Here is a 27,631-nt window from a genome sequence, read left to right on the forward strand (position 1 = left end):
TATCCTGCCTCATGCGTTTGTCGTTTACTCTCATTATTGGTCTAATTATTTCTCCTCTCATTTCTCCCACTATTATTTATATAAATGCCACACTACTACACATACCATCTATGGTCACACCGTATTCCAGTGCTTAATATTACATTTTACTTTCATATGCATGTACAGTATATTTCTAATGTAAAATTGGAGCAATTGTTACAAACTGACTTCCTCCCGGGGATCAATAAAGTATTTCTCATTCAGATGCTATTATTTAAAACAATGTGAGTGTTGTAACCATCAAATGTGTGGAAACAAAATTGTATTTAAAAATATGTAGTCTGTATTACTCACCTTCTAGCAGAGATCACACAGAGCCTTATGCACTAGGTCTGTCAAGAAGCTTTAACTCAGAGAATTCAATCAGGTTTTATTTTAGTCACTTTAATAACCTTTTAACTCAGAGAATTTGAAATATGAAACATTCTGTATCTTAAGAAAAGATTACTTTCACAGTTTGCTTTGGAGGTGAAAGTTTCTGGCAAATCATGACAATAAATACTGAACAAACCTATATTCTAAGTGGCTTTAAATGCCATAGGAATACTTTTCATAGCTGTGAATATGGATTAAATCCTTTTATCTTAATAATTTCACATACACACTCTACCAATTAACTATGTATAAAACCAGTCAGGGACGTCAGTTATTTGCGTCAAAATTATCTTTACATAACCATATTTAGTGACATCACATGCAGTCTGATGGTCGAAACCAGGTCTAGGTTAGAATAGAATAAGGAGCAAACATTATACTATTTAAACTTGCAGCAACATCATTCATTCAGATTGTGTGACGAGGTGGATGACAGGATGAGAATTCTAGATAGTCAGTTTATTCCCGCTAGACTGTGAATCGTTGGTGTTTCCACGAATAATAGTTGATTATTTTTAGTATCTTTAACATAAATAATTCAAATACATACCAGTTGGTTTCTGTATTAAAAGTTGTAAAAAAACATTTATTTAATGCTACATTGTCATGAATGTTGAATAAATACATGTCATAATTGATGTATAAAAATATAACATGGCTTCATCATGCATTGTTTATTCCTCATATGTACCGCTGTACATTGCATAATATCTTAAAATGTTGCCACAATACAGAAATAATATACTCATGATCCCAACGGAGCAAATTCATGATTAAAAACCCAGAGAAATACCACATATCGGATGTAATTAATTATGTACAGTATTTTAAGAACATGAGGTATATCCAATATCGTATTTGTCACCATGAGAAACTACTGAGTACCTCAAACACATTATATTAAGCACTTGCAATAGAGTAATACTTTTATCTAATGGCCGTTAGACATCAAACTATTATTCCCTGATCAACACATTACCACTACGCTGATGACAGGTTCACCATATTTCAAACTTCTTGTTCGTCCTAAACGGTTTCTTGTCCTCAATGTTGTTGTTGAAGAGTCTGAAAATATCCAACAGATTATTATTATTTTTTTATATAGCTCAAATAAAATGTGCAACAGTATTCATGTAACTCACCCTTCTCTGTATGTCTATGAGTAGGAATGTCTTAATGAATGAACTAATGAAAACATGCTCACCGCACAGTGTGAATGTAGGGGTTGATGGAGAGCAGCTGGAGTAAGGAGCCAGTTGAAGCATCAGTGATTTGATTGTGACTCAGACTGTAACGAACACAAAGAGACACAGTGGAACATTTTTTACTGAATTTATATCAACAGAATAGGAACACGTGTTGATATAAAAAGTCGTCTCAGCTCGACATTAAACCGCTATGAGCAGACATTACTGGATATTTTCTTAACCTCATGCCACGTTCAGCTGTTTTCATTAGGCTGGGGATAAATCTTTTTGTCCACCTTCACCCGGGCTACAGTCGACACGGCACTAAGCAGATTTCTGTCACATGAACACAGCAATGTTTACAGTGAGTCACTCACTCCAGGACTTGTACTTTGTGCAGGTGAGTGATGAGTGAGATCAGCAGATGGTCAGTGAGTTGACAGTGACTGAGGTCCAGCTCTGTCAGCCCTTCACAGAGCTCCAGCATCAGGGCCAAACCTCCACAGGCTCTGTGATCCAGTGTGGTGTGACTGAGGTCCAGCTCTCTGCCCAGGGCTCCACACAGGGACTCTGCCCGCCTCAGTGTGTCCCTCTCACTGCTCACTGGGACCAGGTAGACCAGCTGGAGGAGGACAGCTTTACTGGCTCTAAACAGGACAAACAGACCACAGATTCAATCATCAAGACCGGCCTTTTTAACCGCCCAAATATCTTATCATGATGGATGAAAATGGGTGGAGATCTCAAACTCCCCAGCGTTGAACCCAAAGTTATGCCCTTGGACAGAGCTGTTATGATGCATAAAGATAAGTGTGAACAAGATTCTTCTCTGGTTCAGCTCTTGTTGTGGTCTTTCCCACCTGAGCTGGACTGTGTGTAGGACAGGAAACAGCAGGTCCAGCCCGCTGTCGTCCACCTCACAGTGTTCTATGTTGAGCTGTGTGTCCCGGCTGCTGTGTGTCAGGATTGTGGAGATGACCCTGCAGTCCTCAGCAGTCAGACTGAGAGACTCACTGTGCCCGTCCTCCTGCAGCTCCACATTAGAGCAGCAGGACAGATCCAGTCTGTGCTGCAGAGCTCTGAGCAGGCTGACTGCTGCCCCCTGCTGGACGCCACAGGCAGCACAGCAGTGGATCAGCCTCAGCAGCACATTCCTGTCAACACTGGCAGGAACCAAAACACAGAAAAGAGTAATTAAAGGATACTAATGTTTTACATCAAGATTATGGTTTCATTATCAAAGTTTATATAAATATTATATATTATATTATTTTTTATCAGTGATAATAGCAAAGCCTATTATACAGCCGAAATACTGAGAAACCGTCCTGTGTCTGTCCTCGAACACTAATGTCGGGGCCGGGCCCAGCAGCAGACCCGGGTTCGATTCCCGCCCGCGGTCGTTCTCTGCATGTCGCTCCCCTCTCTGCCCCATTTCACCTCTGTCTCTCTGCACTATCAATAAAGCATAAAAATACCAAAAAAATATCTTTAAAAAAAAAGAACACTAATGTCTGACCTGAGTTGAGAAACTTTGTCCAGAGTAAAGAGGATGGACTGTATTTCCTCTGTAGGTATGGAGGTCCACAGGAGGTTCAGTTTAACTCTGTCGCTGTGTTTGAGGGTATAGAGCAGAGCAGCACAGTCCACAGTGTCCATCTCTCTGCACGTCAGGTTGATTTCATGACCCAATGACCTCAGTAAACTGGGTATGAAGGCACCAGCATGAGCTTTATGGAGCACTCTGATGGCAGTCAACACAAAGCTGGGGCTGGGCCTGGAGGAATACATTAGTTTAATCAATGAATCAACAAACTGCTGTTTAACAGAGGCCAAAGCAACACACATACTAATATATAAATGGTATAAACTGTAAGTCTTTATCTAAAGGATAAATAGATCATTTTAGAATTAATAACACCAGATGTCCTAAGGTCATTGAAAGATATAAAGGACCGGATATAAACCAGAGGATATGTAACCTTTGTGTTGATGAGTGTCATGTCCTGTTTCAATTTAATAATGGAAATCTAAGGAATTATAGGAAAAGTACCTGCCAAATTTTAATGTGAACTGCCAATCTATGTTTAAATTAGTTTTGCTTCAGGTCAGATAGGCCAAAAGTTATTGGTAAAGTAGGTGCTTTCTTGAAAAATGTCCTCCAATTATTAAGTAATATTTGTTGAATGCCATTGTTGTTTCGTTATTAATTTATTGTTGTGCTCCATGTATTATGGTCACAAGCTGTTAATAAAATAAATGAAAAAAGAAAAGATTAAAGAAATAAAAGTTAAAAAATAAAATAAATAAATAAATAAAAATGTATCACCTTTTGAATAGGATTCTGTCCAGAAAGGGAATCAGATGTGTGATGCTCTCCTCTAATACACAGTTCTTCCTCAGGTTCACAGTGATGATCTGAGCTGAAGATTGCTGCAGCAGGTAGAGAAGCATCTCCAGGTTCAGACTGTAGGACGTCAGGTCTCCATCCACCTTTCTCAAGAACGACAAGGTCAAGTGTTTGTCCTGGATTTCATTGAGGAAGGTAACTAGCTGCTGGTTCATCTTCTCACTCAGCCTGCAGATAGAAATGTATAAAGATGTCTTAGAACGCTAATTTATCAATACATTTATCAATACATTTTTCATTTAAATGTATCAGTATGTGTTCATAATGCTCAGGAAAGACTTTTACTTGATTGTTAGAGGACCATCATGAAGCAGCAGTGGAATGAGACCCTGAACGGGGACACTGAACTCAGTCAGGTGTAGCTGTGTGACCTTCCAGTATCTCAGCAGAGATGCCAAACTACTCACAACCCTTAACAGAACTCTGTCTGAAGGTGGTGTTTTCTTAGCAGCAAGAGAAAGCTCTTCAACAGCAAACGCACTCGCCATTCTCCCTCTTCTTACCCATTGAGACAGAAGCAAGGCCATGTTGATGGACATCCTGAAAATAAAAGAGAGAAATTATGTACTTACCAAACTGGAAAAACTAAACAAGATGGTATAAGACAGTCTAGTGGTTACATAAAAGCGTACCTCAGACTGTGTAGTTTAGTCGTAGATCTAAAGAGTAGAGACGTTTCTCTGACAGATATTTTTCTGGGTGTGAGGATGAGATCCACATTAGAGCCACAAAGTCCTAGAACTCTCCCCAGAGACCAGCAGGTTTTCCTGGGTAACTCTCCTGTTAACAGCAGGGTGATCATGGGAAGCTGCAGCAGAGAGGCCAACTGCTCCACCTCCTCTCTGGAGCTTACACAGACGATGGTACAAACACTCTGGAAGAAGTCTGGATCACAGCTACAACACAACAGTATGGAGGAAGTGTGAAAAAAGCAAAGGTAACGTACAAGACAAACTGCTTTATAAACCATCTCATGAAGAATGTATTTCATCAAGGATGACATTTTGAGAAAACACATGTAGGGATACTTGATATACACTAGGGCTGGGCGATTAATTGAAATTCAATTACAATTTTGGCTTCCCTCGATCATGAAAACAAGATAATCGTAATAAAACGATTATTGTGTCGCACGCCGTGCCGTGTCTTGTGTGGTAAATGCAGCGAACCCTTCTGTGTGCGCTCTGCCCCGCCCACGCCCGAACACTTTCGCTTTCAGTGATTGCAGTGCAATGGTTTATTCAGCATAAAGTTAAAGTAGCCTACTCGCCCAAGACTGATGTTAAATCGAAACACAAACGCCTTGCGCGAGCGAAATAGCAAGTTGACAGTTGAAACTCCGTGGCGGTGGGTAACGGTGTCATTCAGAGTGACACCTCGCCAGTGTGAGCCGCCCTATTATTTACTATCTATGGAGCCGCCGCACAGAAAAGCCCTGTGGCTTTACGGCTAAAATTAACCGGGGATATCCCGCCCGTTAACGTTGTTGATGTGGAAGGCTTCCGCGATCGGATTGCATTTCTTGAGCCTGGATACACAGAGCCATGTCGCCAAACTGACAGCGCGACTAGAGAAAATATACAGTGATCCGCATCCCTCCGTTAGTTTCAGTCTACAGCTGAACAAATTACAATAACCACCATGGACATCATTTCAATAAAGCCTCTTGTTTTTATGATCATTAGGGCTTTGATGCAAAAAAAAAAAAGTCTGAATATTACGTTGGCAGCTGCTGTGCAGTTTTTTTTTCAGCAACTCAACCTGCACTGTAAAAAAAGGCAATAAGTTGATCTTTCTGTAGATTCATACCTCCTCAACGTGCAAATAAATGAGTTGTTCACAATCACATCCCTAGTAAAATATTATTTTTACTCTTAGATTGGAAGGTTTCACTGTTTATTTATTTAGGGTGTTTTTTTAGTTGTAGGCTATGTTTGAGGAGCACATTTGGGAGTTTAATTTATGCAATGTTGAAAGAATTTACAGAATTTTCATTTTGGTGCATCCCTACAGTGAATAATCGTCTTGAATAATCGTGATTACAATTTCAATCAAAATAATCGTGATTATCATTTTTGCCATAATCGAGCAGCCCTAATATACACCATGTCCTGCATCTAAAATTCTCTTAAATACATTTGTATTAAAGGCAAATATGGGCTTTGGAATGTCATCAAAATAAGAGATTGTACATAATATTATTGAATATACAGTTTAAGTCTGACTTACCTGAGCTGTGAGATATAAGGCAGACACTGTAGGAAACCCTTCACTTCACTCTCTTCATGTGAGCAGCCTCTCAGCTTCACTTGTTTCTTCTCTGATTGGAGTTTCAGCACTTCCAGGAGGATGGAGCTCTTTCTCTCTGAGAGGTCTATGAACCAGACTGCAGGAGCTGACTGGAAAACTGACTGTAATGATGGAAGGACTCTCAGTCCTGTTTCAGTCTCATAGTCCTTCAGATGTGAGTACAGATCCAACAGGAAATCACACTGTCTGCGTTTGCTATGATCCAAAAACATGTGTCGAAAAGGGAATGTTTCATAGCTGCAGACTGACAGTAACAGCTCCAGTGTGTTCTCTCCTGTCTGCTGTTCTCTCTCTGCTGCTGCACAGAACAGATTCCCAAACAACTTGGCTTCACCTTCAAACCAGTAGTAGAAACTGCAACGAGAATTGAACATTTTGTTATGAACTGATGTCAACAGCAGGATAAGAGACATGCATTACTGATATGGAGTATATCTGATAAAACACCACAAACACTTACCGTTAAACATAATACAGTAAAATCAATCAACCAGTAATTCAAGCAACAATTATTCCAACAGGGCTTTATGTGGATTTTAGACCTTTGCTATATGCAATTTTTAAAAAAATATTCAAGGAATAAAAACCAGGAGAGTCAGGCTAGAAAGGTGTGTCCTCATCTCTGTATTAAAGAGTGTATGTTAGACTGGAGCACCACTCCTGAACCCAAAGGATGGCTGAAAGGAAAACTTTAACCTAAACATCATTAATCAATCGGCTCAAAGACTGGAACACTGGACCAGTAGTTTAAACGTCCATCATTCAGTAAAACTCTACATAGTAGTAGTGAAGCAAAGTAAGGATATCCAGAGGAATACTATCACTTCCTGAAGACGTGTTATTTATTTTAATGGTGTTAAAAAACACTTGAACTAAATTCTCTCATTCAGTCCTCTGGTTTATAACAGTAGCCAATGAATGAGCGGCTCATCCAGAATACTATAGACAGTGACGTAATGTTTATGAGGACTGATCAGCTGAACACTAATCTTAAAACTAACAGTGAGTTGCTGTAGATGTAAGAACATAACTCCACTAATGTTCACTGAAGTCCTGTTAATTTACCTGAGGTGTGAGATGTAAGGCAGACACTGTAGGAAACTCCTCACTTCACTCTCTTCATGTGAGCAGCCTGTCAGCTCCACTTGTTTCTTCTCTGGTTGGAGTTTCAGCACTTCCAGGAGGATGGAGCTCTTTCTCTCTGAGAGGTCTATGAACCAGACTGCAGGAGCTGACTGGAAAACTGACTGTAATGATGGAAGGACTCTCAGTCCTGTTTCAGTCTCATTGTCCTTCACATGTGAGCACAGATCCAACAGAAAATCACACCGTCTGTCATTCAAATGCATGTGTCTGCTATAAAAAGGGAAATTTTCATATCTGCAGACTGACAGTAACAGCTCCAGTGTCTTCTCTCCTGTCTGCTGTTCTCTCTCTGCTGCTGCACAGAACAGATTCCCAAACAACTTGGCGACACCTTCAAACCAGTGGTAGATACTGCAAAGAGAATTGAACATTAGGTTATGATTAGATTTCAACAGCAGAAAATGAGCAATGCATTACTGATATGGAGTGCATCTGCTAAAACACTACAAAAACTCAATGATGAGCATAATACAGTAAAATGAATCAACCTGTAATTCAAGCAACAATGATTCTAACAGCTTTATGTAGATTGTAGACCTTTGCTATATGCAATTCTTAAAAAAATGTTTAAGGAAACAATAAACAGGAGGTTCAGGCAACAAAGGAGTATTCTCCTCTCTGTATTAAAGAGTGTATGTTATATTGGAGCACCACTCCTGAACCAACAGGATGGCTGAAAGTAAAACTTTAACCTTCATTTCTTTTTAACCAATCAGGTCAAAGCCTGGAACACAGAACCACTAGTTTTAACATCCATCGCTCTGTAAAACTCTATGAAACTTCATAATAAAGCAGTGAAGCATAATGAGGATTTTCCGAGGGATAACTATCACTTCCTGAAGACGTGTCATTTAGTTTAATGGTGAGTTACTATAGATGTAAGAACACAACTGCACTAATGTTCACTGAAGTCATCTGAAGTCCAGTTCATTTACCTGAGCTTTGAGATATAAGGCAGACACTGTAGGAAACTCCTCACTTCACTCTCTTCATCAGAGCAGCCTTCCAGCATCACTTGTTTCTTCTCTGGTTGGAGTTTCAGCACTTCCAGGAGGATGGAGCTCTTTCTCTTTGAGAGGTCTATGAACCAGACTGCAGGAGCTGGCTGGAAAACTGACTGTAATGATGGAAGGACTCTCAGTCCTGTTTCAGTCTCACACAGGTCCAGTAGGAAATCACACCACTTATCTCTGAGAGCGGATCCTCCATATCTGCAGACTGACAGTAACAGCTCCAGTGTCTTCTCTCCTGTCTGCTGTTCTCTCTCTGCTGCTGCACAGAACAGATTCCCAAAGAACTTGGCTTCTACTGAAGGTCCTGATACATGAAGCATGAAGCTGAAATCAAGAGAATAAAAGAAGAATTGTATTTTTTTTTTTTTTTTAAATATCCCAATATCATATAAAACAATTTGTCTCTGTGGCATGACAATCATGCGAAACCCTTAGATATGTCACGCACGCACACACACACACACACACACACACACACACACACACACACACACACACACACACACACACACACACACACACACACACACACACACACACACACACACACACACACACACACACACACTAAAAATTTTTGATGATGTATGATTTTTATCATATACAATTAAAACTTTAAACTTCGACAGACTAAATTAAACAGTTCCTAATTCAAATAAAAAAAATATTTTACCTGAGCATTGAGATATAAGGCAGACACTGTAGGAAACTCCTCACTTCACTCTCTTCATCAGAGCAGCCCGTCAGCTCCACTTGTTTCTTCTCTGGTTGGAGTTTCAGCACTTCCAGGAGGATGGAGCTCTTTCTCTTTGAGAGGTCTATGACCCAGACTGCAGGAGCTGACTGGAAAACTGACTGTAATGATGGAAGGACTCTCAGTCCTGTTTTAGTCTCATACAGGTCCAGTAGGAAATCACACCACTTATCTCTGAGAGCGGATCCTCCATATCTGCAGACTGACAGTAACTGCTCCAGTGTCTTCTCTCCAGTCTGCTGTTCTCTCTCTGCTGCTGCACAGAACAGATTCCCAAAGAACTTGGCGATACCTTTAAATTGCTCACAGGAACTGCAACGAGAATTGAACATTTTGTGATTTGTTGTCAACAGCAGAAAATAGAGCCATGCACTACTGATATGGAGTGTATCTGCTATAAGGCCATAAAATCCAGTAATTTACTGAATTAAATTCTCCAAAAAAATGTTTAAAGAACCAGGACAGTCAGGCTACAAAGGTGTGTCCTCATCTCCGTATTAAAGATTGTATGTTATACTGGAGCATCACTCCTGAACCAACAGGATGGCTGAAAGGAAAACTTTAACTTTAACCTAAACATTTACTAATCAATCGTCTCAAAGCCTGGAACACTGGAGCACTAGTTTAAATGTCCATCATTCAGTAAAACTCTATGAAACTCTACAAAGTAGTAGTGAAGATTAATGAGGATTTCCAGAGGAATACTATCACTTCCTGATGACGTGGTATTTAGTTTAAAGGTGTTAAAAGACACTTGCCAAATTCTCTCATTCAGTCCTCTGGTTTATTCACTGTTTAAACATCCTGCTAAGTCACCACTCACTGATTGGCTCTCCTAGAAGCAGGGTGGCCAATGAATGAGTGGCTCATCCAGCACACTATAGACAGTGACGTAATGTTTATATGAACTGTTCAGTTTAAGACATTACCTTAACCTTAACACTAACAATGAGTTGCTGTAGATGTAAGGAACACAACTCCACTAATGTTCACTGAAGTCCAGTTCATTTACCTGAGCTGTGAGATATAAGGCAGACACTGTAGGAAACTCCTCACTTCACTCTCTTCATGTGAGCAGCCTTCCAGCATCACTTGTTTCTTCTCTGGTTGGAGTTTCAGCACTTCCAGGAGGATGGAGCTCTTTCTCTCTGAGAGGTCTATGACCCAGACTGCAGGAGCTGACTGGAAAACTGACTGTAATGATGGAAGGACTCTCAGTCCTGTTTCAGTCTCATAGTCCTTCACATGTGAGCACAGATCCAACAGGAAATCACACTGATACTTGCTTTTATGATCATCATAGATGTAATAAAAAGGTAATGCTTCATATCTGCACACTGACAGTAACTGCTCCAGTGTCTTCTCTCCAGTCTGTTGTTCTCTCACTGCTGCTGCACAGAACAGATTCCCAAACAACTCGGCTTCACCTTCAAACCATAAACAGCAACTGAAACTAGAATTGTTGAACATGTTGTTATGATTTGATGTCAATAGCAGGAAACAAGCAATGCATAACTGATATGGAGTGTCTTCTTTTAGGCACCAAACACCCACTAAGGAGCAAAATACAGTAAAATAAATCTACCTGTAATTCAATTGAAAATATTCCAACAGAGCTTTATGTGGATTATGGACCTCTGCTGAATGAAATTCCCCCCCCCCCCCAAAAAAAAGTACCAGGAATCAGGAGAGTCAGGCTACAAATGTATATCCTCATCTCCGTATTAAAGAATGTTAATTATCACTTCCTGAATACGTGTCATTTATTTTAATGGTGTTAAAACACTCAAACTAAATCCTCTCATTCAGTCCTCTGGTTTATTCATTGTTCAAACATCCTGCTCAGTCACCGCTCACTGATTGGCTCTTCTAGAAGCAGGGTGGCCAATGAAAGAGCGGCCCATCCAGCACACTAAAGAATAGGCATACTGTTTATGAGGACTGGCCAGTTGTAGACATTACCTTAGCATTAAAATGTACAGTGAGTTGCCTAGATGGAAGAACACAACTCTACAAATGTTCACTGAAGTCATATGAAGTCCAGTTAATTTACCTGAGCTTTGAGATATAAGGCAGACACTGTAGTAAACTCCTCACTTCACTCTCTTCATCAGAGCAGCCTGTCAGCTTCACTTGTTTCTTCTCTGGTTGGAGTTTCAGCACTTCCAGGAGGATGGAGCTCTTTCTCTCTGAGAGGTCTATGAACCAGACTGCAGGAGCTGACTGGAAAACTGACTGTAATGATGGAAGGACTCTCAGTCCTGTTTCAGTCTCATAGTCCTTCACATGTGAGCACAGATCCAACAGGAAATCACTCTGAGTCATGAGAAGATCATCATCATCATCCATGTTATAAAAAGGGAATGTTTCATATCTGCAGACTGACTGTAACAGCTCCAGAGTCTTCTCTCCGGTCTGCTGTTCTCTCTCTGCTGCTGCTGCACAGAACAGATTCCCAAAGAACTTGGCGATACCTTTAAATTGCTCACAGGAACTGCAACGAGAATTGAACATTTTGTGATTTGTTGTCAACAGTAGGATAAGAGCCATGCATTACTGATATGGAGTCTATCTACTAAAATGCCATAAAATCCAGTAATGAGCAAAACACAGTTAAATCAATAAACCTGTCATTCAAGTAAGACTGATTCTTACAGGGCTTTATGTGATTTACTGAATTCAATTCTCCTCAAAATGTTTAAAGAACCAGGACAGTCAGGCTACAAAGGTGTGTCCTCATCTCCGTATTAAAGATTGTATGTTATACTGGAGCATCACTCCTGAACCAACAGGATGGCTGAAAGGAAAATGAATATTGAATATTATCACTTCCTAAAGATGTGTTATTTATTTTAATGGTGTTAAAAGACACTTGCCAAATTCTCTCATTCAGTCCTCTGGTTTAGTCACTGTTTAAACATCCTGCTAAGTCACCGCTCACTGATTGGCTCTCCTAGAAGCAGGGTGGCCAATGAATGAGCGGCTCATCCAGCACACTGTGACGTAATGTTTATGTGAACTGATCAGTTTAAGACATTACCTTAACATTAAAACTAACAGTGAGTTGCTGTAGATGTAAGGAACACAACTCCACTAATGTTCACTGAAGTCCTGTTAATTTACCTGAGCTGTGAGACATAAGGCAGACACTGCAAGAAACTCCTCACTTCACTCTCTTCATGTGAGCAGCCCGTCAGCTTCACTTGTTTCTTCTTTGATTGGAGTTTCAGCACTTCCAGGAGGATGGAGCTCTTTCTCTTTGAGAGGTCTATGACCCAGACTGCAGGAGCTGACTGGAAAACTGACTGTAATGATGGAAGGACTCTCTGTCCTGTTTCAGTCTCATACAGGTCCAGTAGGAAATCACACCACTTATCTCTGAGAGGGGATCCTCTATATCTGCAGACTGACAGTAACAGCTCCAGTGTCTTCTCTCCAGTCTGCTGTTCTCTCTCTGCTGCTGCACAGAACAGATTTCCAAAGAACTTGGCGATACCTTTAAATTGCTCACAGGAACTGCAACGAGAATTGAAAATTAAGTTATGATTTGATGTCAACAGCAGGATAAGAGCCATGCATTACTGATATAGAGACAGTGCATGAAATAGGCCACGCCCATCGTGGGGGAAACCGTTGAACACCGTTCCATTCACTTTGTATTGAAGGAGACCTGTATTCTGCAAACAAACTTAATTAAACATCTATCTAACAAAAAAACGTTGCTTTCTTTAAAGCTACGACTCTTGTCTGTCTATACGAGCTGTTTATTGAGGTGTTTTTGTCCCATCTGACCTGGCGGGAAACAGCGCCCCCCCCCGGAATTACACCACGGAGACGTGTCAGCAGTGGAGATGCACTTTGCGTCTGAGTTGTTCATGATCAGAATGTCACAACCGGTCACAATATGTTATTCAAACGTAATCATTTGTTAAAACGGTTTGTAAACCTAAGAAAAAGCCGTGATCCGTTACGAAGGATACGGTGGATAAGAAGAGAGGATGCCAGGATCAATAGCCTACACGACTTAAGTGGTGGAAAACTTTGAGACCCTGACACAAAATACACTTATAGGTGAAGTAGAAGTCTTTGGGTATGTGGCACAGACTCAGGTCCATTCATGGGAAGTGACTTCGGGCTCAGTTCCGTTTGCCACGGGTGTAAAGCCCCTATCTCACTGGGCTGCGACTGTTTGCGACAGGTTGGAGACCCAAAATTGCAAGAAAATATGCGAATTAGCGACAATTTTTATTTGCAGTCTCACTGAGTTGGTTCCTCACGACAGGTTTGCGAATGTCCTGTCCAAAACATGCCGAACGTCTGGTGAGCATCGCACGAATGGAACGGCAGTCTAATTTTTGTCTCAAATCAGTCGCAATTTAGTTTCATATGTCGCAAAACCCTCGCAAAGTTGTCTTACACTTCTCGCACTTTCTGACTCGCGGAGACTAAATAAAGAAGGGTTTGCGACGCGTTCGAGACACCTGTGACGACTCTGAGACTATTTTGAGAGAACATTTGTCGCACAAATTTTTTTAACATGTTCAAAATTCATGCGACAGGACTGCGAGGCTCTGCGACTCATGCGAGGAAATTCAGACCCCCGCGAACGTTTCAAGACAGTTTAGATGTCACTGTCACTGGCTGGATTAACTGTTAGCCTGCTGTTTCTATCAGCAATAAGGAAGAGTAATACGGTTGACAGAAAGCCTAGATGGATGTAAGTTTAACTGGCGAGGATGGAGTACGTGAGGGTTAGCCTACAGCAGAAGGCTTACATTAGCGTACATTAGGTAACAGTTTTGTCTCGATATTGAAAATTACTCAATCATTTTAGCTCGTATAGACAGACAACAGTCTTGGCTTTAAAGAAGGTAACGTGTATTAAGTTTGTTTGCAGAATACAGGTGTCATTCAATATAAAGTGAATGGAACGCTGTGTATTGTTTTTCCCCCTCGATGGAAGTGGCCTCCGATCATGACGCCTTCCGTCTCTATGGAGTGTATCTGCTAAAAGGCCATACAATCCACTAATGAGAAAAACACACAGTGCGTTTCCATAGGACAACTAGATTGGATTAAGACATATACCGAATTTGCCACTTGAACGGACCGCGTCACTTGTACAGTGTACATGGCCTTTCAAATATTCGATAAATGGCCGGAGCATAGCTGACTTCGCTATGCTAGGTGGCGCTGTAGCCCTTTCAACAAGTGGTTATAGAGCCACGTCAGGTTCCTTTCCGACAAACCCACTACTATTTATTACATTGTCTCCTTCCACTTCCTTGTGAAATCCTCCGCAGGGATTCTCGAGCAAGCACAGAACGAGAACTCCGATATGAGATATGCGATCCTCTAAACATGCAGGTAGAATGCCGACTATGATCAAGTTATCTAGGTGTTCTTATCCGACTTTGTCAGTTAATGCGCCGATTTGTGTGCGAAGTAGATCGGATAAAGGTGTTTACATGTATTTTACAAGTCCTGTTGAAGTCTTATTCGTTTATTTACCCGATTATGAGAGTTCAATCAATATGCCTGAATTAAATTCTCCTCAAAATGTTTACAGAACCACGAGAGTCAGGCTACAAAGGTGTGTCCTCATCTCTGTATTAAAGATTGTATGTTATACTGGAGCACCACTCCTGAACCAACAGGATGGCTCAAAGGAAAACTTTAACTTTAACCTAAACATTTATTAATCAATCAGCTCAAAGCCTGGAACACTGGACCACTAGTTTAAACGTCCAATCAGTAAAACTCTATGAAACTTCATAATGTAGTGGTGAAGCATTATGAGGATTTTCAGAGGGATAATTATCACTTCCTGATGACATTTAGTTTAATGGTGTTAAAAAACACTTGAACTAAATTCTCTCATTCAGTCCTCTGGTTTATTCACTTTTTAAACATCCTGCTCATTCACCGCTCACTGATTGGCTCTCCCAATGCAATGTGCGCTCATTAAAATGTCAGCTTCACTTAAAAGTCCGGTGTGGGTCAACAGTGCATTGCAAAATATGCAGCATAAAGTTATTAAATTTGTCTACGACCGTGATGTTAAATCAACTTCACACAAAGCCTCCGACCGAGCAATGCAGCGAGAATATCGCAGAACAGCGATGAGTTTGCAGGTCTGCAATTAATGAGCGACCCATCCAGCACACTATAGACAGTTACAGTATATAACGTGTATGAAGACTGATAAGTTAAAGACATTACCTTAACCTGCTAACTAATAGTGAGTTGCTGTAAATGTAAGCAACACAACTAAACAAATGTTCACTGAAGTCATATGAAGTCCAGTTCATTTACCTGAGCTGTGAGATATAAGGCAGACACTGTAGGAAACTCCTCACTTCACTCTGTTCATCAGAGCAGCCTCTCAGCTTCACTTGTTTCTTCTCTGGTTGGAGTTTCAGCACTTCCAGGAGGATGGAGCTCTTTCTCTTTGAGAGGTCTATGAACCAGACTGCAGGAGCTGACTGGAAAACTGACTGTAATGATGGAAGGACTCTCAGTCCTGTTTTAGTCTCATAGTCCTTCACATGTGAGCACAGATCCAACAGAAAATCACACCGTCTGTCATTCAAATGCATGTATCTGTTATCTAAAGGGAAATTTTCATATCTGCAGACTGACAGTAACAGCTCCAGTGTCTTCTCTCCTGTCTGCTGTTCTCTCTCTGCTGCTGCACAGAACAGATTCCCAAAGCACTTGGCTTCTTCTGAAGGTCCTGATACATGACGCACAACGCTGAAATCGTGAGGATTCAATCATATTTTAAAATTTCCTCAGGGGGCTTTATGGTCTGTACAACATACAACACACTCTTTCCAATGATCCTGGATTTGGATTGGTAAAAAGTCTTTACAATTTAAAATTATTACTAAAACATCTGTTTGAAACATAGTATGAAATCTCCTACAATTAACTTGGTTTGGTAGTTTATGGGTCCGTACTCATTGTATTACACCTGGTTCATTTGATCACAACATAGAAATGTGAGCTCCAATAGTGCCAAACTTTAAACCAATTTTTTTGTTATAACTGATTAAAGTTTTGCCAAAAAATAAAACAGAAGCAGGCGTGTGTGCAGCTGTGTAATGCTGTTGCCATGTATTTCTTCCTTAAGGGGGAGAAGTTAATTTGTTTTACAGTTGAGTATGGTGTTTCAGATGGCTAGGTTAAGCAAAGTGCATTCAAAGCAATGCATTATTACAATTTTATTTTAAGACTTGGAAAAAGATCGTTATCTGATCGGAAATGAAAAATTGGTATCGGCCCATCCCTGGTTTTTATCCACTCTTTGTTATATTCATATTCATAAAGCATAATGAAAAAATTAAATAAAAAATAAAACTGTTGTTAAAACAGTAATTCAACATTAAATACCATTACATACCTGAGTGAGCTGATGTTTGGCAAAAACTTGGAGAGCGACTCGTACAGATTGTGGCAGACAGAAGTTGCCCTGTCCGAGTGGAGGCGAACATTAACTTTGATAGTAATCTCCTTCATGAGTTTTGCTGCTCTTTCAAACAGCTGCTTTTTACCATTAACTGGAAGGTGCAACTGATTTCCATCAAGGCCAAGCAAACTGGTGTAGTCCATGTTCTCTTCACTGAGAAGGAACATCTCCCACAGCTGCAGTGACAGAGAGTCAGTCCTATAATTGAAGAGAAAGTGAAGAACATGTCATTATTAGACAAGTAACAGAACCGTATCAGAAAAATCTTCAGAGTTAAACTATTGCAGAAGGACCATACTTAATTTTAATTCACATTCATTACAAATTAATATTCCCCATCCATTTCTTACACTAACTTATCCTGAACCGGGTCATGGGGGTCAATTTATTTTTTTAATTCTCATGAGCCCCTTTTACACAGCCAGTGAAAGCCGGAAATATGCTGGAATTTCGGCCCTCCGCCCTGCTGTATAAATAAATGCGACCGTTGCGGAATGGGGGAAGAAAGGTGCGAGAGACTGTTCCGGGAATTTTACTACCTCGGGGGGGGGAGGGGGGGGGGGGGGTAGTAAGATTGCCGACACAATCAGTTCCGCCTCTCTGAAAAATGCGGCCAGAAATGCGTGTGGCGTGTGACGTTCCATAGCTACGTTCTAAACATGCGACCATGGTAGCAGTTGAAAGACGTGTGTTTAACATTAACCACGGCGGCCTGATGTCCCATAAAAATCACCAAATAAAAGGAACGGTGTATAATCTATAGCTGGTCATAAGGTCCCCCGCGCTTCATTTTCCAGAGTTTATGAGTGTATTTCTGCCCGGGGAAAGTTGTACAATGAAGTGGGAAAGTTATTGCTATGCTAAGCTAATATGCGACCGGATCGCCGCCGCTATTATTATCCTTACGTTTGAGCGTACAGTATCTCACAAAAGTGAGTACACCCCTCACATTTCTTCAAATATTTCATTATATCTTTCCATGCGACAACACTGAATAAATTACACTTTGATACAATGTCAAGTAGTCAGTGTACAGCTTGTATAACAGTGTAAATTTACTGTCCCCTCAAAATAACTCGACACACAGCCATTAATGTCTAAACTGTTGGCAACAAAAGTGAGTACACCCCTAAGAAAAAATGTCCAAATTGGGCCCAAAGTGTCAATATTTAGTTTAGCCATCATTATTTTCTAGCACTACCTTAACCCTCATGGGCATGTAGTTCACTAGAGCTTCACAGGTTGCAACTGGAACCCTCTTCTACCCATTCATGACGACATCAAGGAGCTGGTGGATATTAGAGTCCTTGCGCTCCTCCATCTCCCGTTTGAGGATGCCCCAAAGATGCTCAATAGGGTTTAAGACTGGAGACATGCTTGGCCAGTCCATAACCTTTACCCTCAGCTTCTTTAGCAAGCCAGTGGTCGTTCGGAGGGGTGTTTGGGGTCGTTATCATGTTGCAGTACTGCCCTGCGGCCCAGTTTATGAAGGGAGGGGATCATGCTCTGCTTCAGTATGTCACAGTACATGTTAGAATTCAATGAACTGTAGATCCCCAGTGCTGGCAGCACTCATGCAGCCCCAGACCATGACACTCCAACCACCATGCTTGACTCTAGGCAAGACACACTTGTCTTTGTACTCCTCACCTGTTTGCCGCTCCACACTCTTAACACCATCTGAACCAAATAAATGTATTTTGGTCTCATCAGACCACAGGACATGGTTACAGTAATCCATGTCCGTAGTCTGTTTGTCTTCAGCAAACTTTTTGTGGGGTTTCTTGTGCATCATCTTTAGAATAGGCTTCCTTCTGGGACGACAGCCATGCAGACCAGTATGATGCAGAGTGCGGCGTATGGTCTGAGCACTGACATGTTGACCCCCCACCCCTTCAAGCCCTTCAGCAATGCTGGCAGCACTCATACGTCTATTTTCCAAAGCCAACCTCTGTGTACGACGCTGACCACGTGCACTCAACCTTCGTAAACTGGGCCGCAGGGTGGTATTGCAACATGATAACGACCCCAAACACACCTCCAAGACGACCAGTGGCTTGCTAAAAAAGCTGAGGGTAAAGGTTATGGCCTGGCCAAGCATGTCTCCAGACCTAAACCCTATTGAGCATCTTTGGGGCATCCTCAAACAGAAGGTGGAGGAGCGCAAGGTCTTTAATATCCACCAGCTCTGTGATGCTGTCATAAATGGGTGGAAGAGGGTTCCAGTTGCAACCTGTGAAGCTCTAGTGAATTACATGCCCAAGAGGGTTAAGGCAGTGCTGGAAAATAATGGTGGCCACACAAAATATTTACACTTTGGGCCCAATTTGTAATTTTTTTCTAAGGGGTGTACTCACTTTTGTTGCCAGCAGTTTAGACATTAATGGCTGTGTGTCGAGTTATTTTGAGGGGACAGTAAATTTACACTGTTATACAAGCTGTACACTGACTACTTTACATTGTATCAAAGTGTCATTTATTCAGTGTTGTCCCATGGAAAGATATAAAGAAAAATGTGAAGAAATGTGAGGGGTGTACTCACTTTTGTGAGATACTGTATATCCACACTTTATTTCTGTCTACAGTAACGTGACTTCACACACTGTGTATGTGTATATGCTATGTCTGAATGGCAGAGCGCTGCCATCACAAAGAGAATCGCTCACAGCCAACCTGTCACACAAACCCACACACACAGACACACAGGTGAAGCAGGAGCAAGCAAGGACGGCATATTGCCGGACTGTTGTTCCGTCAATATGCCGCAATCTCTGTGTAAAAGGGGCTATGGATTCATTTATAGAAAAAAGTGGTTACATGAAAACAACAAATTCAATGCTGCTTAATTAGATATGTTGTTGTAACTTAAGCAGTAATTTGACACTTAAACTTAACTTGCCTACACATACCATTGGACATTCTTCAAGCATCCAAACAGTTGTCTCATTCCTAGCTCTGACACCTCTGCACCCTCCAGGTCCAGACTTAGTTTCCTCTGCTTCGACTGAGCGACCACATAGGCCACAGCACAGCAGAGGTAGGGATCAAGACTCTCTTCACTGAGATCAAGATGGTAGTTCAGTTTGTCCAGAAAGCAGATGCATGCTTCCGGACACTGGGACTCGTAAAGGCACTGGCATAAGAACACTTGGTTACACAGATGAGGGGAAAATGTGGTTATCACTTCGTTGAAGAACCAGTTAGAAGTATCTTTAAGCTCCTGAGCTGGAATGAGACACGTCATCAAAGTAGGATACTTCTGACTCAACAATCTACACATGAAAGGGATCAGATGTTTCATGTGTTTCATCTCCTCCCTGAGACATTGCTGGAAAACATCTTTGATTTTATCTGAATTCTTCAAGAGCCAAAGTGCTGCAAAAAACTCCTGCATTGTGTAATGGAGAAATGCACATGTGGTTTCTGTCTCAGTGTGGGCGACTTTGATATCAAGTGATTTCAGGAAGGAAAGGACACATCTGTCTTCACAGGTGAGCTTGGTCAGTATCACAGTTTTTGCTTCAGTGGCTTTAAAAGCCACTTCGGCCAGAGACAGTATTTGTTCACTGTTCTTCTTGATTAATGGATTCAGATCTTTGTTTGTTTTTTTGTTGCTGTTCATTTGAAGGCAAAAACGAACTATGTGTATGTATATTTCAGTTATACTGCATGGCTGTGAAGAAGCATCTGGTGTCTCTGAGGAGAAGCAGGCAGCCACCATTAGAGCGTACATTGGGACATGACATAGAGTTAACAACTCCAAGTTTAAAACCTTCTCCTGGTTTTCACCTAGCATTGCAGATAAGTATGTTTTAATGGTCTGCTCACTAAAGCCTTTCACTTCCACTCTGAGAAAGTCTCTAGAACCGAACTCTTCTTCATCCTCCGGTCTGCAAGTTAAGATGACCTTGGCATCAGGGAGAAGGTCCTTCTTCACAAGCTGCTCCACCACTAAAGAAGAGAGACCTGTGACTCCATCCAGAATGACTGTCACATTGTCAGAGTTCCTCTTTATGTCCTGTAAGACCTCATCCTTGCCTTCATCTGGTTCACTGAACACAGAGAAGAGAAGATCTTCCAGAGTCCTGGCTGTCATGATGTGGGATGTTTCTCTCATGTCAAAGTAAAACATGTAATCCAGCTCCTTGTTGTCCCTTTCTGCCCAGAGTCTCAACATTTCGTGAGTGAGTGCTGTCTTTCCAATTCCAGGCTTACCCACCAAGAGTATGTTTTTATCTGTTTTCAGCAGGTCACTGGGGGAGATTTCTGGTTTACCCTCCGGGATGTATGTCCTTAGCTTTTTAGGGCGAGGCATTCGGCTCTTCTTGCTCTTCAATTTCTTTATTTTAGATGGAGAAACACTACCTTGTGTATCTAACACAGGTGACACGTACGACAGATCAGGCTTGTAGTTTTCTTTAAATAGCTTTGTGTTTGCCATCCAAAACTCTTTTGAAATTGTTGCCGCTTTTGCCTTCAGCTTTGCCTGATATCTGTAGCACGGCTTTGGACCTGAACAAAAACAGCAGTGGGGAAATAAATACATTATTCAATAACTGACTGTTTTGACCTTACACTAAATAAAAGATTCATATTTGCACACAGCACAATGAAAGTGCATGATATCAAAACACAACATAAAAAAAAAAGATAATAAAATGTTTTAAAATACCTTGTAAGTAGTTTGTATCCATTTGTGGGTCGTCCTTGAAAGGAAAGCAGCTGATCCACTGGTGCAGGTCAAACTCGTTTTTCTCAGGGAGAGGAGGAGTCCTCCCTACGATCCTCTTCCTCGTCATGTCAATAATCTTGAGGAACACGTAGCAGGCCGCGTCCCCCTTTCTGATGACAGTGTCCACTATTTTTCTGGTTTTATCGTAGTCATCCTTCTCTGCTTGTATTTTACTGACCTCTTCATCACTTAAAACTCGTTGCTGATACAAGTTCTCCAAAATCACTGAGAGGTTCTTTAATTCTCTCACGAGGTCCAGCCTGGCATCGCTGACATATTTTATGGCAGAGTGTGATGTACAAGCCATGTGTCCGTACCTCTGTATGTTCTGCACACAGACCCACTTTCAATAATCTGTAGAACAAAGCACCAGGTTAAATAAAATGGGAATTATAACAATTACTGTTATTGCATGTTGAGGGCTCAAAACATTCGCCACTGTTAATGCTCGGGATACGGCTATTCATAAATTAAGAAACATTGCGCTGTAAAGTTACTCTTAATAAATACAGATGTAACCGGTGTGAGCCTCAACACCGAGTAACACCGGTAACACCTACTACTGCGGCAACCCTACGATGCAGCTAACCACAAATTGTGAAAATGGGAACTGTCATACCAATGAAATTTCAGTGATCTTTCAAGGTGGCCAACCTTCACAGACCTTGAGCTGGCAGATTTTTGGGGAGAATCAACCACTCCATATTCAGCCATTAGGTATTTAGGCTGGAATATGGAGCTGTCAACATGTAGCAAACTTTATGTTTTATAAGGAGGACATTTCATCATTGGTATTAGAGATGGAAAAATCATACTCAAAATATACTACTACATTTATTTACTCCCTGTGACACCCCGAAAATAATCTCTTCCCGACCCTCCAGGTTGAGAATCGATAGTCTACTCTCTAGACCACACTGTACACAGACACATGCAAACTGTATTTTAGAGACACACACTTACATATAAGCCTCAAAATCTCCTCGGGTAATGATCGACCCCATCAGTTGCTGCTCACTGGCTTTGGTACCTGATCAAATAAAAGAATAAAATAAAATGTGTCACAAAATATAATCAAGTCAATATTGGTAGAGAGATCCAAGAGTCCCAGATCAAGGGGTATTGGTGAGATGGTTTGGGCAAATGAAAGAGATTGAGACTCAGGTGGAAACAAATAAATTGTGCTTTTTATTTTATTTTAAAAAACATACATTTATTCAAATGGTCTTTGTCCATTAAGGTACATGATTTTTGGTCATGATTAGAAAATCGATTTTAAATATCTACATGGCAATTGTATTTATACAACCATACCATATGACGTGTCAATCTACTTAAAGGTGAAGTAAGCGGTTTATTTGTGTTAATATATGTGTTATATCACTCCATATTCCTACAGCAATCACTTCAACAGAGTGCGGACGTCATATCACAGGTCTCCAAGTCATTCTGATTTGCAGTAATAGCCCAATTAAAATGTTGTAGTATCCCGATTTTTTATCCAATCAGGAGAGAACGCTACTAACCGTCACTCGTCTCACTCATATATATTATATACACTCCATGGTCTCACTGCCGGTGCAAGCCAGAGCAACAGATGGGTGAATGTGTATGCGCCTACAATGGCGGAGCAGGTAAAAATCCTTCCCAATGTCTGTTTTGATGGTTTTTATCATGTTTTATCCGGTTTTATCACACTTATGGATCTGAGATGATGCTAGATAACTTGCTGCTTGAAGACCGCAATGCATTAATGTGGTGACGTAGGGACGAGCGAGGGGACTGCTAACTGCAGTAACTGACAGGAAGTTAGCTAAAAGAACCATTCCGCTTACTGAACCTTTAATAATCAATTGAATTCTGTATGAATAAAAATATTTATGTATTTTACTTTACTGTTACAAGCATAAACTATAACATAATTACTACCAAAATAGCATATGAAACTAAGTTTGCCAAAACATTATGATAGATATAGCAACAAAAAAGAAAAGAAAACAGAGCATTCAATAACAAGCTAACATTGTGACCGTTAAATTACCGTTTAACCGCCTACTTGACTTATAAAGGTTTGAGTTGGTCTCAGCCATGGATAGTATACAATTATATTTTTAGCTCAATAACATACATGTTGTTTCGAATACTTTTTATTTTCTGTTCTTTAAAACTAAACCAAAGTTAAAGAGACTGTTAAAAAAAGTATTAAATACAACTATAGTAAGGGCCTTTTCACATCAACCTGGCACTAGTCTCGCAAAGCCAGACCAAACTACAGCAAGTAGTATGGTCTGGAAGCACTCTGTTTAGAGCCGTCTATTCGGGTGGGGAAACCGGGGGAAACTGGACTAGCCTGTTTGTATTTGTTTAAACCAATCACAATCATCTAGGGCGGGGCTAACCCCGGGAAGCAGCAGCGGTGTCCTGCAAAATAGTGCCGGGGGGGGACTTATTTTGATGGAACGTCTTCACGTCCAGAGACTGTCAGAGAAATGGCTAAACCCGCAAACGCCACACAAAAACTATTAAAGACAAAAGGAATGTACATAGTGTGTTGCTTTCTAACCAGCATGTCAAGACACCATACACTTTAGCCCCCGAGGAGCTCACGGGATAACTTAACCGGAGTTAACTAGCCACCCACGTAGTGTTATCTCTGGTAACATTATCATCGGCGGTTGAGAGGACGGCTACGGCGGTCGAGTAGAATTTTTAGCATTCGAGAACTTATGTCACCACCTCCTATCGCTGTAGTCAAAGCCGTAGTCCGTCTGTTTACAGGCAGAACAGGGTTTTGACGTTGTGAGCGCTACACCAACTGCAGCAAGTAGCCGTAAGAGTTGCTAGGTGATAGTGGAAGCCGTTGGAATATTTCCCCGTCGCTAAAACACCGCTGCATAGTCCCTAATTCACCAAAGAAAGGGAACGGCGGATCTTAATCTAGCTGGTTATAAGGTCCGGTGCTCAATTCAAACCCCCACGCTTCATTTTCCAGAGTTTATGAGGGTATTTCTGCCCGGGGGTAGTTGTACAATGAAGTTGGACAGCTAGGCTAAGCTAGGATGCATCCCGGACCGCCGCCGCCAATATTATTATCCCGAAGTATCGCCACACTTTATTTCTGTCTACAGTAATGTGACTTCTCACACCCTGTGTGTGTGTGTGTGTGTGTGTGTGTGTGTGTGTGTGTGAGAGAGAGAGCGCTGAACATAAGCACACGGGTTGACTGTGAGCGAATTGTTTCCGAATTTGAGGGGGATCACAATAGGGGAAAGCCAGCAACCGGAAAAGGAGGGGGCTGCGTCAGGGCTGCGTAGCTTTTCGACGCAAGCGAATAGACGCTGGCGGAAGTGGTCATGCCAGACTAACCTGGCACTAATGTTAGTTACCATAGTTACAGCTACTTAAAGTAAGCTAACATTGTGACAGTTTTATTACCGTTGATCCGCCTACTCTTTAGCTAGGGTTTGTGTTGGTTTTATTACAAATTAATGTTATTGTTCTTCTTTCTTAAAACGTTTTTAAACCTTCGTTACTGTCAGTTAAAAAGCAAAACATAGAACAGAGAAGGGTCAAATTCGACGGTTAACTGTAGGCTATGTTTCACTGTAAAAATCAAAAAATCAAAAAAATCAGTAAAACACTTATAAATACATGAATTACTTAAAAGCACCTTGTTTACTTTTTAACGGAAGACAAAAATACTACATTTACCTCTTGAGCACCGTCGAAATGTGACCATAACGCGGAAGTCGAGGAGGTAGCTGCTTGAATTTGACTCAACCGGACTCTACTTTCTTTATAGGTCCATGTCCATGACTCTACCGTGTGTCCGTTCTTTTTACGTTACTGTCAGTTGACGCTAATCACTAGGCTAGCATGGACTATGATGACTATGATCCTTTCAAAATAAACTCCATACGCGCAGGGCCGCCTTAATGCACGGGCTTACCTGGGCTGAAGCCCCAGGGCCTACAAGGATCAGGGGCCTCTAAAAAAAAAAAAAAAAAAAATCTTTTTTTTTTTTTTTTTACTGTCTCAATATAGGCCCCTGATCTAAGAAGGCCCCGCACATTGTCATTTAAATAAATTATTGACTGGCCCATGATAGGCCCCTGATCTTAGGGGGGCGTAGAGAGATCAGGGGCCCATCAGGAACCAGTAAAGAAAAAGGAAAAAAAATCACATTATTTTTGGCCTACGAAGATCAAGGGGCCTATCATTCACCAGTACATTTTTGTTATTTTTGTTTAAATAACATTGTTCGGGGCAACGCAGATCAAGGGCCTATATTGAGATGAGCCATTAAAAACAAAACGAAGAATTCAAAGAGAGAAGGGATAAGGGATTATAAAAAAAAAATTTGAATGCTGACTGACTGGATTTTTTAAACCTGTATATTTTTGTTTCTGCTTTTTGGTATTTCTGTGTCTCCAAATGATTTCAGAAAATAGCTCACATAGGACACAGTTGATTTAGCCTTAGTTTTCTTCTCAAAGTGCACCAGATTGATAGCCTGGCATTCCCAGACCTGCCACTAGGCGCTGGCAAATTAAATTTGCTGCGCGTGTTGGTCTGGAGACGCTCCGTTGAAGCTTATCAAGACTACCAGAAATCTGGTATAACGTTTCAATTGGTTCTATCTAATATGGGCGCGCCAGAGCCCTTTATATGGTGCTCTGGGGAGGACGTAACCGGATGACGACAGTGACGTGCATGCGACGTCGAAGCTGTGATAGTAAACATCAAAGATGGCTGCGGATATGTTGTGTGAGTTTGAGACTGCTTTGGCCTCGACCCTTAACGAATTGGAAGACGGGACTCATAGCTTTCACTAGCAAGTAAGTGGAATGTTCTGTTTTGCCGACCGACAACGGCAAACGTTTAATTGAACAGTTTAACAGCTGTTCGCTAAACGAACGGGGCTTACGTCACTTGTGCATCGCTCTGATTGGTTGTAGTGCTATCCAACTGCGTGCAGTGGCATTTGAAATGCACGAGTAGGAGCCGCCCCTAGAGTTGGAAATTACTATTGATCGTCGCCAGACCCTCTATCGTTCAAGATATCAGGGTCAGGATTTCCAGGCTACCAGATTGATGCATTTTACTTTAAAAGGTTCAAATTTTTCTTCCGGGGGGGCATGCCCCCGGACCCCCCTAGAAGGTCCTGGGTGATTTTGTATTTCATCAATAGAGATATTGTGGTGTAGACTAACATGGCTTTAACGCATCTGTATTGTAAGACCGCCGCCCGGGGGGGCCTACGAAACCTCTCAGCCCCAGGGCCTAGTGGCAGGTAAAAGCAGCCCTGCATACGCGGTGTGTGTGTCTTCTTTAAACCTGCAGTGTGTAGAATTTAATTTAGTGCATAATTGCTGTTTTTGTTTTTTGAATTATTATTTTTTCCCTTAGAAAGGGTCTCATATATGTCCATATTTCTGCATATTTTAGACCAAGGCCTAGTGCCGCCATCTTGAAAGTGTCATAGTTGGAATGTCATCAGATGCATTGTTTAAATTTTAGAATTGTTCTTGTCCTTGAAGACCACTGTAGCTTCTGTTATTATTCTAAAGGGGTGGGGTTACCCAGGGAGCGTTGCATTCTAGAACTTTGTAGAACTTTCTTGATGATGTCATATTACACACTGCACCTTTAAAGGTAACTATGACACTTTCAAGATGGCGGCACTAGGCCTTGGTCCAAAATATGCAGAAATATGGACATATATGAGACCCTTTCTAAGGGAAAAAATAAAAATAAAAATGTCCAGCTATTATGCGCTAAATTAAATATACTTATGGATATTATAATGACTTTCTACAAAATCTGCTAGGAAATAAAACCCAAAATTCTACACACTGCAGGTTTAAAAACACTGCTCTGTTCTGCTTTACACACTTACCTGTCCACCGAGTCGGCACAGTGACGCTTTCTTCTCCTTCAGTGAGCTTCAGGCACGTGATGTGGGTTTCGCGGTATTAGAAAGTGACGTTTTTATAAATCCAACCGGTCAGCCTCGTGCAACAGGTCTGTAAACTTACTGGTCGGTCTTACTTTCACTTTGCTGCCTCTCAACATCCTGCATCTGGAGGAGGAAGTCTCAACGCTCGTAGGATCCACTGGCCGCCACTAGATGTCACTATTGGACCAGAAAACACAAACTGAGCCCAAACCACGACAACCTATGGTCACAC

General features: G+C 41.3%; 1 protein-coding gene across 1 annotated transcript; it reads right to left on the minus strand.

Moving 5' to 3' along the window:
- Nucleotides 1–512: 512 nt before the first annotated feature.
- Nucleotides 513–27,462, minus strand: LOC307269694 (uncharacterized protein). The gene is made up of 19 exons (XM_080052700.1): nucleotides 27,340–27,462; nucleotides 22,404–22,470; nucleotides 21,381–21,794; nucleotides 19,618–21,220; nucleotides 16,643–16,906; nucleotides 15,553–15,993; nucleotides 10,250–10,690; nucleotides 9,157–9,549; nucleotides 8,406–8,807; nucleotides 7,390–7,821; nucleotides 6,244–6,678; nucleotides 4,647–4,910; nucleotides 4,300–4,554; nucleotides 3,934–4,182; nucleotides 3,124–3,381; nucleotides 2,465–2,767; nucleotides 1,982–2,251; nucleotides 1,622–1,705; nucleotides 513–1,482 (listed from the first exon to the last, which is right to left on the minus strand). Exons 3-19 carry the CDS (start codon nucleotides 21,745–21,747, stop codon nucleotides 1,416–1,418), a joined length of 6,528 nt encoding a protein of 2,175 aa, XP_079908826.1. The 5' UTR covers nucleotides 21,748–21,794; nucleotides 22,404–22,470; nucleotides 27,340–27,462; the 3' UTR covers nucleotides 513–1,415.
- Between the last annotated feature and the right edge of the window lie 169 nt (nucleotides 27,463–27,631).

The sequence above is a fragment of the Ammodytes marinus genome (genome assembly GCF_949987685.1).
Source record: "Ammodytes marinus genome assembly, chromosome: 24".
Lineage (NCBI taxonomy): Eukaryota > Metazoa > Chordata > Actinopteri > Uranoscopiformes > Ammodytidae > Ammodytes > Ammodytes marinus.